The sequence below is a fragment of the Drosophila santomea genome, chromosome 2R, assembly GCF_016746245.2.
Source record: "Drosophila santomea strain STO CAGO 1482 chromosome 2R, Prin_Dsan_1.1, whole genome shotgun sequence".
Lineage (NCBI taxonomy): Eukaryota > Metazoa > Arthropoda > Insecta > Diptera > Drosophilidae > Drosophila > Drosophila santomea.
In genome coordinates, this window is record NC_053017.2 from 5,034,431 (window position 1) to 5,048,190 (window position 13,760).

Sequence of the window (13,760 nt, forward strand, 5' to 3'; positions counted from 1 at the left end):
AAAGCCCTTACCTTGGGTGTGGGGCTTGCGATTTTAAGCCATCTAATTTATAGCAACTAGAGTATAAGGATAAAAAGGATAAGTTCACCCTTTCTTTATATTTTTGGTTCTTAAATACTTTATTTCTTATAACTTTACTATCTTGTGATACTCAACATCTTAATGTAATACTTTAAAATCAAGTCAATAAGCAATTTGAGGAATTCCTTTAAAAATATGTTTGGTAAACAAATAAAGTAGTTGTCAAATGCGTCTACTTTTTAACATTTACTATTTTGAAAATGAATATTTTGAGTGCACAGATAGATAGATAATCAGTGTCAAATAGAAGCAGGATAAACACTTTTCGATGTTTTATACTAAAATATAAAATGTTCTTCTTATATGGTAAATATACAAAAATATTTTGTGTTGTTAGTATCGTTTCACATTACTTAGTATTCAATATTTACTTTTCCACACTTAGTGAATTTTTGTATTATTTTAAAACTTGTTTATTTTATTTTTCGCTGAAGTTGTAGGGCTTTCAGGCAGTTTTGGTCAATCATTGGGTATGAGTAATTGTAGAACTGCGTTCGCTCTTGGCATTCACCGCGTGCCTTATGGTGGAAATACATATAGGCCTACAGTGGATACCAGGAGAAAAACGTACCAAATGATGAAGGACACTTGGCCTTTACTTGCAATGAGTAACGACGAAACTCACTGAAGCTGAGGAAATATCCAATGACGAGAATATCCTTGACCGATTCGAAACCGCATGAGGTCACCGAACGAAAGTGAAACCGAGACCCGAACCGGTTTGAACTCTCACGTTCTTCGAAGTTTATTGTCTCACTTTTAAATGTTTTTTTCTTTTGTTCAAACTTAAACATTTCAAAGGACCCAGAATGGGAGATTGGAGATCCGCTCGGCACCAAAGTCGCGATCGAACTGCCCGGATTGGCGAATGCGCTGCGATACAAGAACCCCGATACCGGCCATGTCCTTAAGTACTCACGTTCGGGATGGAGAGTGCTTGGCACATTTAGGGGATGAACGGTAACAGGATCACGATCCTTTACCAGGGAGATCACAGGCTCACGCTCGCTCCCTTTCCCTCTCTGAGTTTAGGCCACAAATCCGGTTTTGCCTCAGTTTGCGTTCTCGTCCTGGCGGGCCAGCTGCCAGTGGGTTTCATTCACCGATTGCCTGGCATATTTGTTATCCTTACTGATTTTACGATTATGTTCATCTGTGTGCGTATCTGAATGGGAGTCGTGTGTATCCTTTTGCGTTTTGTTTTTTATAGCACTGCCAATGCACTTTTTATATCCTGTTTATGCGCCCGTCTCCTCATTGAATGCGAATCGTGATTTACCCCTCACCTCCAAAGGTGGCAGCTGTACAGCGGCAAAGGTGATTGAGCCCACGGATGCCGCGATGTCATTATGTTTATAGTCTCATATTGTTAGCCTGCCGTTAAGTTGATTTTGTGCTGATTGTAATACCTTGATAAAGCTAAATTGTTGGGTTGTATTTTAAATGAAATTTAAGCTTATTCTATGCAAATTGTGATTGTTTTGATATCGTATATATATTCCTTAGAGTTTGATATTAAAATAGTTCCTATTAATATTATAAAATATATTTAAAATATAATTATAAATGTTATATTCTTACATCATTGCATAAAAATGCAATATCTTTAGCTTTAACAGTAACTGCGTATGTTGAATTCCACGAATTAGAATTTTTCGCTGCACTATTTTTATGTTCTTGCAATTTGTTACAACTATATTTTTAGTTTATTCAACCGTATTAGTCACATTTGTGAATAATTTTACAGCCATAAATCAAAGTGTAATCGCTTCTCCGATCGATATCCCTTTTTCAAATGCTCTCACACCGAAACGCCGAATCAGTCACACAGACCTAAAGAAATCCCGGTTGCATCTGGAAAATGCACAGCAGAGGAAAATCGCACAGAGGACACAGGGCGGCTGGAGAGGAAAATGGGGATGGGGATGGAAAATAAAGCGGCATTGTGTGCATTGTTGTCTTGCAGCAGCTGATCGGCAAACAGCAAGCTGAATAGGCCGTAAAGAAAACGGTGGACCCCGTGGCCCGTGACACACATCCACATAGAAAGGACAATAGGCTGAGGGAAAATCTGCCCCTGAGCGTTTTTCCTGCATCACATTTGGCGCCCAAAGCAGCGACAATGAAAATTGCATGCAATCAGCTGAGGAAAGTGTCAGCCAGCTGCCTTCGTGCCGATGAATGGAAATTAAAACAGCTGACAAACTCCCAGCATCCTTGGCTTTATAGATTTTACCCTATTTGCTCGCTGTAGCTATTTAAGTTATTTGCTCCGTCTGTCAGCGGCATTTCATACTTTTTTGATGGCATTTATCGATTGCCAGCTGCCCTAGAATTCGCTTCATTGGGCAACACACAGAAATTACAGAAATAAAATATGCATTTTAATTGGTGATATCCCAGCGACGCGAAGGATGAGATCATAGATTTCTCAGAACCGGATATTGCTATTATGCTAGAAATTTACATATTATTTGGATTAAGTCAAATACATTATTATTTATTCAACCAGCTTAAGAGGTATTTATATGTTAAAAGAAATCCATTTTATATAATTAATTTATTTCGAATAGCTCGAAATATTTCAGTATTCTTCATTAAGAAAGGATTTGTTCTGACTTCAAATACCTAAAACCAGAAATTTCACTGTTAAACTTGTGAATTAGTTAAATTTTTCGCTTAGTAAATACTGAAATGATTAAATAAATCCATGTTTTGCATTTTTTAATAGACGACATGGAAAGGTATATTTTCCCAATGGGTCCTTTCCCTTTCACTGTCTGCCCCACTGTCACTTTATTTCAATGCCTGGCAATTAGCCCCCTTTGTTGTAGTTGCTGGTGGCATCATCACTGTCGCATTGCCGCCATATGAGCACTTATGCATGATTTTAATGTCAATGGTTTCGCTTCTGCTTTGCGTCCTCCTCTGGCTTTTATTGCCTCAGACAGCAGCAGGACACCCAGAGGAGCAATGTCTAAAAGGAAAGGATGTTCCCATGCTAGCCAAACAAGCTGTTTGCCGAGCTAAAGGATGAAAGTGTTAGAGGTCAATGCGCTTTTCTTATGGATTTTTCTTTGCCTTATTTTCAGCAATTTATTTTGTGTAAATATTTGCCTGAACAATTTAATGATACACAATAAAGGCTACATTTTAATAGCGCTGATCGATTTTGTAGGAAAACACAAACTGAAACGAAACAATTTTAACGACTACTAAACGTACATTTTTTCTTACTATAACCCATTTACTCTCCATTCATTAGTGATTTTATCGTAACAAATATTAAACCTAAAATATTATAAAACTAGAAATAGTTTACTAGTTAGTATTGAAAAAAAATATGATATATACCAAGAAATATTTTAAGTCTTGTCATATTTTTCCAAAACCTATCTCCTCTTTATGGTACGACTTTAAGCTTACACAAAGCAAAAACATTCCAATGAAGGACTTAAAACACTTTTTTCTCTAAGCGAACTGAATAAAAATATTTCCTACCTGACAAAAAGAGCATGAAAGCCAATTGCCGTGCTCGCACAAAGCTAAACCCTAGCAAGTGCAGACAACCAAAAACGAATTGGACAAAAACCAGCACCCCCAGAAATCTCTGAAAAACGAGCAAAAACAACGAGCACTCAAACATATTTGTACGCAAGTCGAGCGAAAGAGATAACGAAGTTCCGACTGAATAAAGTGTGCGCAGGATAATAAAACACGGGAATCTCGCATTCCATTCACTCTTATGTTTTTTTATGGAAAGAACAAAATTCTTTAGCTTCGGAGACGAAGACTATGAGGTACATCAAAATGTTGTTTCCTTCCGCTAACTAACGTAACTTGCCGAAGAATACTTGCATATTAACGGTGCACTACAAAAATTGGGAATGTACCTAAAATTATAGATATATCATCTTTGCAGTAACTCCATATATAGTAAAAACGTTATTTTATTTAATTTAAATAGTTAAATCCTAACTATTAAAACATTGGAAATCCCTACCCATAGATTTTTCTGTTAAACCAAATTTTAACCCCTTCACCATTATATTCTTCTAAAATATACTTCATGTTCTAATTTCCCATGAACAAGGGTGCCTCAAACTGGAAATCTTCATTTTCGATTTACCAGTTTCCTATTTTAATCCCCATTATAAAATCACATCACAATCGACATTCTAGATCAAATTCAATTCATATTTTGATATAAGGATGTATGTGTTTAGATGTTTAAGTACTTTTAAAAATCTTGAAAATTCCGGCTTTGAACCACAATTTTGCGCGGTGTACACTCCGCGAAAAGAGAAGCTGCTTCTACAAATCATCGGCAGTCGGCGGCACCCAAAACCCATCCATCCGTCCATCAGAACTCAGAGCTCGTCAGAAATTCGCGTTGCGAGAAAAAAGTTTTTTGGGTGCGGTCCTTGACATCGCGTACGACGCATGACACTCGCTTCAGTGTATTTGTGTGTGAGTCGGTCTGTTTGTGTATGTGGGTGTATGTGTGTGTGTGAGCCTTTGCAAGGATAGCCAGCATCCTGCGAGTGCTTGAGATTCGCAGGGTTGCCTGCCGTTTGTGGCTTCTCGTTTCGAATTCACGATGAACTCGATTTTACGACAGGCTGCCCGCTCCCCACAGGCAACCTTTCATTCCCTCGAAGCAGAAGGACTCGGCGTTGCCGATGTCCTGTGTGCTGTGCGCTGTCCTTGCTGGCCCTGCAGTTGCCGTAGTTTCAACACACGCCCACACAGGCCCCGGCTAAGGAATATTTGATGAGTTGTACAAATTTAGCTCGTTGAAACTTCTCTGTTTGCACTTTTCCGTTTCTGCTGTTTTCCCTTGGTTTTCACTTGGACGTATACTTGATTTCTTCCCGGCCTTTTGGACAACATTTGATTTATAATTCCAGCAGCAAATTGCGTTTGATCAAGAAACTTTTTTCTTTGGGTCATTGGAGATCTCTATTCCCAGAACCCTTATTATTATTACATAAGTATTTGATGATGGTAGCTACGTGGCTACAAAACATTACGTACGGTTAGGTAATATTGTTAGTGCTACTTTTTATCATAAATATCTTTTATTTCAAGACAAATGATAAATTTAGAATTCTTTACCAATTTAACTAAAACATTGACAATCAATAAAACTAAAACCTATTTAACTGAAACTAAGGTCATTATTAGTAGTAGTGTTTTTCGTATTAAAAACTTATCTTATAGTACATAAAAATGGTCTGATTGTAATGTGCTTATATAAAATATCGTTCATACTCACTCAATATCATCATTACTCTTTATCGTGGTCAAAGGGTCTGATTTTTTGTTGTTTTCCTTCGGACAATATTTAACAACGACAATAACGAAAATAACAACGACATTGACATCAAAGGACACATCAAAAATTTGCATTACATAGAAGACGTATATTCCATTACAACATCAAGTACATACCCATGGAAATATTTTATATAACGCGCACATTTTCGAAAAACGCATTAAAATCAATTACTGATTTAATTATTTAGGAGAGAGAGCTCATGGCCATTTCCATATTTTGGCATCGGGCCTTGACACTTTTATATGAATTTATTTTTAATTTTTGGCACACCATTATCACTTTTTGTATTGTTAAATTCTATAGATGATGTTAGGATGTTTTAAAAAATAGTGTGGCTGTCGAAATAAAAGTCTGTCACTTGAAATAAATGGTCTTTATTTAAATTAAGCTTTACTGGTGAGTGTGGGTCTCGGCGTTTGGGTGTTAGTTGGTCGTTGGTCGTGTAGGAGGTCCTGGCAGGACTCAGTCTCAGGCTGAGCCTCTAAAGATTCAAATTCAGCGTTCTCCTCAGCAGAGCGTGCTTTACGTGTAAGCGCAGCACCAAGCGCACTAGTTGACGCCTAAACGTCTACTACGAAATGCGTTTGTTGTAGCGAACCCCAATTTCGAAAAATTCCAAATGGCGGCACACTCAAACTCATACCTTTACCCACACGCACACACACAGATGTGTCCTGCGAGCAGAGCAGAGCAGCAGCTGCGCAGCAGCATCCTGGCGTTCTCAGTCCGTAGCTCGCAGCCTCAGTTCGCTGCTGGTGATTTATGTACAAAATGGCAAAAGGCAAAAACAAAATAATACAAAATACGCTCACAGCATCCTGTTCACTCACACACTCAAGCCCACTCACACACGCACACACACACGCCCAGTGTACCGCTGCCGCCGTCGACTTAATCCCAATAGTGCCCTGTTTTCCGAGGGGTGGTGGCACTGGCAAGCTCTGCCATCCTGGGCCTCATCCTGTGCCTGGTCCTCTTTATTACATAGATACTTATGTACTCCCCCTGATGCTGGCCATTGTTGTGTGTGTGCGTTTGTATCTGTGTGGGGCTTGCATGTACATACACAAGCAGACTGTTGCTGCCGGCTTTAGATTTGAGTGGAAGCTTCCTTCCATCGAGACTGACTCAAATACTTCGAGTGTATTATTTTAAAGGGAACTCGACAAAAGGACGTTTTTATAGTTTTTTTTATAATTTTCGATAGGCGAATAAAATAGATTTATTGGGTTTTCGACATACTGGCGAAATGGAAAAAAGCTTAATGGAATTCTAACAGACTTGTGGGATGAAGGGATTGCACACTTTACGATCGAAAGTCATCTTTTCGTAAATCGAAGTATTAAGTGTGCGGGTTTCTGTAAATTTAAATTGCTCACTAAACATTTTCAGATTTGAACTATTTAAGTTACTGACTAGTTAATGTAAAGGGTTTATCTCTTCTGTTTTTTTTTTAATGAAGCTTAAAAACATAACTATCTAACGATAAAACTTTTACAGCCTCACCCTTCCATAATTTATTTCTAAAATCCAACTAAAGTGTATTTCAGCCTCTTCAAAAACCGCAGCTTAAACAACAAACTCATACCAACAAGCACTCAAAAAGGAGCGCTTTAACTATATGCACACATACTCATATGTACATACATACACTCCTGCCAAGCTGGAGGAAAGTTTCTCTGGTATCTCTGGCTTATACCTACAAACACCAAGGTGAGAGAAAACTCTGCCAGCACAGATAACAGCAGCAGCATCAACACGCAAACAGCAGCAACAGCAGCAACAACAGCAAGCGCAAAAGCAACAGCAAAAGCAAAAGCTACGGCAGCAGCATAATAAAAATCCCTTTTTATAGTCCCGACAGAGGCTGCGGCTGTGCCTCTGGGACGCACCACAGGAAAACCAACCCCACTTCTGGCAATACAGAGCCGAAAAAAACTGATTTTCTGGGAGGTCGGAGTGGGGTGGGGTTGGCGGGGTTTTGCTGTTGATGTTGATGTTTCAGCTGTGTGTGTGTGTGGTGGTGGTTGCCAAAAATGTTGTTATTGCTTTACATTGCTGACGTTGCTTCTGTTGAAGCTGTTATTGCTATTATTGCTGTTATTGCTGCTGTTCTTGAAAAGGTTGTTGCTGTTAAGGATTCCTATTTTCGATGGCGCTGCTGTTTTCAATGTTTTTGCTGATAAAGCTGGTTTTGGTTTTCCAATAGATATTACCTCTTTTGTTGCTCTTTTTCAGTTGTTATTGCTGTTCTCTCTGATGTTTCTTCGCTGTAATTGCCGCTGATGCTAATTTTAAATTTGTGGCTGCTATGTGTTTATGATCATGTTGCTGCTGTTAAATAATCATTGCTCCTGAAAGATTAGACTTCTACCCTCTCGCCAGTCAGTTATTGTTGCTGATGTTTCAGCTTTCTCTAATGTTGTTTCGCTGTTATTGCGGTTGTTGTTTCTGTTGCTGCTACTCTTGTTTAAATCGTCCTTGTTGATTGCTAAACATTTGACTTGTGCTTCCTCTTTTGTTGAACTTTGTCAGTTGTTGTTGCTGCTTTCCCTAGTGTTGCTCCGCTGTTATTGTCGCTGTTGTTCCTGTTGCTGCTGCCATAGCTGTTGCTGCAGATCCTGCTGTGCTTTTGATGTTGATGCTGCCGCTGCTGCGGCAGAGTAGCTTTGAGTGAGCGCGAGGAATGTTGCCATATGCCGCCATCGTCATCTGTATGTATTGCACGTCTGTACATACCAATCTCTCTGCTCTCTGCGTCTGTGTGAGTGTTGTTTGCGTACTATAGTACTACGTTTGGTACAGTCGCTGCCAGCAGCAGCAACCTCGACTGCTGCGTCAACTGCGACAGCGACTGCGGCAGCGACGCGAGCAGCAGCAATAATGTCCGTCCAATCTGTCCAGACGAGCAGACTTTTGACTGTGCGGGGTAACCACGTTTTTGAGCTTCACATTGTTGTTGCTTCTGTTGCTGCTGTTGTTGGTGTTGCTGCTGCCCTTGTTTGATTGCTAGAAAACTGGGTGTTTTTCAGCGACTACAGACACGAATAGAAACCTTTGTGGTACAATGTAAGATTTCAAATTATTGAAGCTTTACTTACAAAAATTACTTTGAATCAATAATATTTTATGCAATACCTAATGCAATCAGTAAGCATTTTTAGCAATTTATATATTATAATAATGTACACTATAATTACAATTATATACACTACAACTATAGGAAATGTTATTTTAAAATTAAAAATTGTTGGCTTATAAAATTATTGAAGAATGTTCGTTAGACAACTAGGACACCCTGCATTAGGCTATATTTAAGTTGAACAAGTGTGTAAGCACATAAACAGAGAAATGGAATTAAGTTTGCATAGCAAAAGAAAATAAACTGCTAAAATTATAATAACACGACGAGCCGTGGACTGGCGACGACAAAAAATGGAAACTAGTGTAAAACGGCAACAACAGAAATAGCAACAATAACACAACAAATTACACACACCCACTCAGCTCACACATACGCTGGCGAACACACACGGATAGGCGACGAGGCCGAATAAAAAAAAAAACAGGATAAAAAAGAGAAAACTTGGTATGTAATTTATAATATCCTTTGTCCTCAGCCGGCTTTTGTACCCTACGTTTTGTGAAAAGTGAAAATGTCTCTGCGTATGTGTGAGTAGCTTCTGTAGTTCAATGTTTGTATGTGTGAGCGAGCTTTGTTTGTGTGTATCAAATACTTTGGCCCGAAACACACAGACACAGTTACAAATGCAACGACATCGCATTACATTTGGCGTAGCTTTTTCGCCGTTTGTCCCGGGCAAATAGTTAAAACTAAAATAAATTTAGTTGTTGTTGCGAGCGTGAGCCAACGCACACAAGCACACTTGGCAAAGAAGACGGACAAAAGATAGCGGGCGACGCCATCTTTGCGCTGCTGACGGCGCTGATAAGTATGCTATGCTTTTCAGCACTGCAAGAAATCCTATATTATTCATTTATGTACATATTTTTGTTCTATTTATTGAGTGATTTTATAAACTTAAAAGTCAGTGGTACTATATATTACATTTTTTGAGAATTCGGGAGAAAGGATGTTCTTAAACGATAATTGGAAATCCTCCCATTTATTTATATTATATTCTTGCAATACCTTTTTGAAGTTATGTAAAATAAATTAATTATATACGGAATCAATAATTTAGCTTAAAAACTACTTTAATAAATATAAAACTAATAATATTTTTCATATATTTTTATTTTTGCGAGTGCTGTTCGGCTGCTGTTCTACCCGGTGCACGAAATCTCATTATATTTGTTTTATTTTATTTGCTGCCACGTCTTCGTCGTTTGCAGCATCTTCTTGGTACTTGTGCTGCTTCGTTTTGGCTTTTATGTCTATTTCCTACGTTTTTGGGCAAAAGCACTTTTGTGTTCACGTAACTAACTTCTTTGGCCATTCAGCCCAATCCCGTTTTACTCATCTTGCGCCAGCGCGAGCCAACACCCCATCACACCACACCACCCACTTGATGTTGTTGCTTCCAGGGCATTGTCATCTACTTACTTACTACTTAATGCGTGCTTAGTTATTGTTTTAGTGTGGCCTTTTGTCTTCAAAATTATTAACAATGGACGTTGCCAAGTGAAAGGTGCTTCTGCCTTTGAGGCGGAATGGGATGGGTTATGTGAAGAAGCAGTGGTAATAGCATTTAATGCACCTGCCCAAACACATACACTCACACACACATAGTTGCATTTAAGTTGCTTTGTTCTGTCCGGGCATTGTCTTTACTCACACATACCCAAACGCACCCACACTCTAACAACCACCAGCACGAACACTTCAGAGACACCATCACCATCACCACCATCATCATCATTATCAAGATCATTATGTTGATTGTAAGCGGCTTTATAAATGCTTTATTTTGCGTGTGTTTGTTCATTGTTTATTTACTTTTAGTAGCGCTTAATTTTCACTCTCTGCCTGGACTCTTTACCACACTTCCAACTTTCTGTCTCTTCCCAAACTGCTGAGCTAATGATCTAATTTCATATTTATATCCAGCTTAGTTCCATTAAAATGGTGGCGCTCTTATATATATAACATTTTACATTACCGCTTTTCATATTTCATATTTCAGCTGTCGAATGCATTTCGTTTTTAAATAACTTGTTGTATCGCAGTGAGTGATCTCTGTGATCTCTCTATGAATCTTTTTATAGGTAGAGATGAACAAAAATCAGAAAGAAGCAAATTAAATATATTAGAAAAACAAGAGAGAACGCTATAGTCGAGTTCCCCGACTACCTGATACCCGTTACTCAGCTAGTGGAAGTGCGAAGAAGAGTCTTCAACACAGACAGATTTTGGCGGCTTGTGGGCGTTGGAGTGGGCGTGGCAAAAGATTTTTGGCAAATCGATAGAAATTTACAAAACTAATACATAAATAAAAAAATATCAAAACATTCTTTAATAGTGTGGGCGTGTCAGCTTTGGGCGGTTTGTGGGCGTTAGAGTGGGCGTGGCAAAAAGTTTTTTGGCAAATCGATAGAAATTTACAAGACCAATACAAAAATGAAAAAATATCAAAACATTTTTCAAAAGTGTGGGCGTGGCAGCTTTGGGCGGTTTGTAGGCGTTAGAGTGGGCGTGGCAAAAAGTTTTTTGGCAAATCGATAGATATTTACAAGACTAATACAAAAATGAAAAAATATCAAAACAAAACATATCAAAATTCAAAAGTCTAGGCGTGGCAGTTTTGGGCGGTTTGTGGGCGTTAGAGTGGGCGTGGCAACATCAATCGACAAACTTGCGCTCCTTCTTTGTCTCTGGAGTCTGTATGCTTAATTTCAACCTTCTAGTTTTTGTAGTTCATACGGACGGACAGACGGACGGACAGACGGAAATGGCCAGATCGACTCGGCTATTGATCCTGATCAAAAATATATATACTTTATAAGGTCGGAAACGCTTTCTTCTGCCTATTACATACTTTTAAATCTAGTATACCATTTTACTCTACGAGTAACGGGTATAATATTGTTAATATTATAGTTCTGAGTATATCGTTATATATCGTTTCCTTAAAAGTGTATAATACTATATTCGTTGAAAAGTATGCAAGCCTTAGATAGAAGAGTTACCGACCTTACAAAGTATAAATATTCCTGATCAGTACGTCGAGATCTTCAGAAAAAAAACAAGCTACAAAGTTAAATTTGATTAACCAAGCATGTGCATGCCCACTCCTACAAATTGCTCAAAACTGTCACGCCCACACTTTTAAAAAATATCTAGATTTTAATATTTTTCTTGCCAAACAGTATCGATATTTAACAAGAATTTTGAAACTTCTTTCGTTGTGTCTTGTTTTATTCTGTACTTTTATACAAGTAGCTTTAGTATTTAGTCAGAGTATTTCAACTACGAAAAGTTTTCCAACAGTACTAGTCCTGGGCAAACAAGTCACAAAATGCCTTAAATGTCAAAATCGTAGTCGAGTTCCCAAAGAAAATTTAAAATAATACCTCAGAGAAGACATTGAGGCGAAAATCCGAAAGCCATAACAATGGCCAACCAAGAAACAACCAATGGCAAAGTTCGTAATGCAACTCTTCATCTGGAAAAGCAGTTGATCGGTGGAAAATATCGGCTAGTGAAGCCCATTGGGTCGGGATCCTTCGGTGATATTTACCTCGGACTGAGCATCACGGATGGATCTGAGGTGGCCATCAAGGTGGAGAAGAACGATGCCAAGTATCCGCAGCTGATGTACGAGGCGAAGGTGTACGAACAGCTGGTCCGCAGTCCGGGATTCCCGACCCTACTTCATTATGGAAGCGAGAAGAACTATAATGCCATGGTTATGGACCTATTAGGTCCTTCCCTGGAGGATCTTTTTAACCTCTGCAAACGCCGATTCTCGTTAAAGACCGTACTCATGTTGACAGACCAACTGCTAATGCGAATCGAGTGTGTCCACGAACATGGGTTCATCCACCGTGACATTAAACCAGATAACTTCCTAATGGGTTCGGGGAACCACTGCAGTAAGCTGTACCTCATCGACTTTGGCCTGTCCAAGAGATACAAGGACATGGAGTCGGAGATGCATATTCCGTACCGCAAGGATCGGAATTTAACGGGTACTGTTCGATATGCCTCGATCAATGCACAGATGGGCGTCGAGCAATCCCGGCGAGATGACATGGAGTCCATGTGCTATTGTTTGATGTACTTCAATCTGGGAAAGTTACCCTGGCAGGGTATAACGGCCGCCAACAAGAGGCAAAAGTACGAGAAGATATTGGAGAAGAAGACAGGCGTCTCTATTCAGCAACTCTGCAAGGGATTTCCCTCCGAGTTTTGTCTGCTTATGACCTACGTCAGGAATCTTGGTTTCAAGGAACCACCAGATCACATTTATCTACGCCAGTTATTCCGCATACTTTTCCGATCGCTGAATCACCATTACGACTACATATACGACTGGACTTCTTTGCAGCAGCAGAAAGATCAAATCCGCCGCAATAGAGAACGAGAACGGGAACGGGGACAAGACCGCGAACGGGAACGGGAACGGGGTTGTGAACGTCAGCGGGACAAGGAGCGACGCAAGGATTGGGAGCAGGATCGACTGCACAGAACTTCCACCCAACAGGCAAATCGCTCTAATGGACATCTGACAAGCCGATATGATCGCATTGGCGATGGAGCCATTAGCAAGCAAAAGTAACATCTAACCAAATTATTTCAATTTAAAAATGTACTACTTAATGTCGGAGCCCCACTTTTAGTGGTTTTATTTCCTAAATAAATCTTTAAAAACCTTTATTCCGCAAATATAATTTGTAATATATAATCTTTCGGGTTTCTCATATCAGGTATTTCTCAAAGGTTACGATTAAATATTGATTGACGCTTGCAGTTTGTATTTGTCTACTTTCGGACTATAATTTTTTATTAACGACCAAACTTTTTTACTTCACTACTTAAGACTTTTCCCAGATAAAAATCTAGCATTTCAGGTAAAACCCAAGCAACAAACACAAAGTTGTACAACACACGCGTATTTTGCTCCACTCCATTTATGGACTATACTCTGGAACGTAATTATGTGGCAATCAACGCTTTACAAAATACCTCTTAGACACTCGAGTCAATTGAATAGTTTATGGCTTAGTTCGGTGTCCTGGTAAAGCTCAACTCTATTCCAAGTTTTCCATTAGGAGGGAACCCTACCCTTTCCCGCTGACAAGACTCTGGAAACTTAATAAACTGTCAAATTGTCATGTAAACGGGACAAAGCTGCCAACCGAAAGTTTTTTACCT

The 13,760-nt window shown here is 39.1% G+C and overlaps 1 protein-coding gene across 1 annotated transcript; it reads left to right on the top strand.

Annotated features, from left to right (window-relative positions):
- Positions 1–11,846: 11,846 nt before the first annotated feature.
- LOC120446738 (casein kinase I) lies at positions 11,847–13,271 on the top strand. The gene has a single exon (XM_039627861.2). It carries the CDS (start codon positions 11,998–12,000, stop codon positions 13,162–13,164), a length of 1,167 nt encoding a protein of 388 aa, XP_039483795.1. The 5' UTR covers positions 11,847–11,997; the 3' UTR covers positions 13,165–13,271.
- The last annotated feature ends 489 nt before the right edge of the window (positions 13,272–13,760 follow it).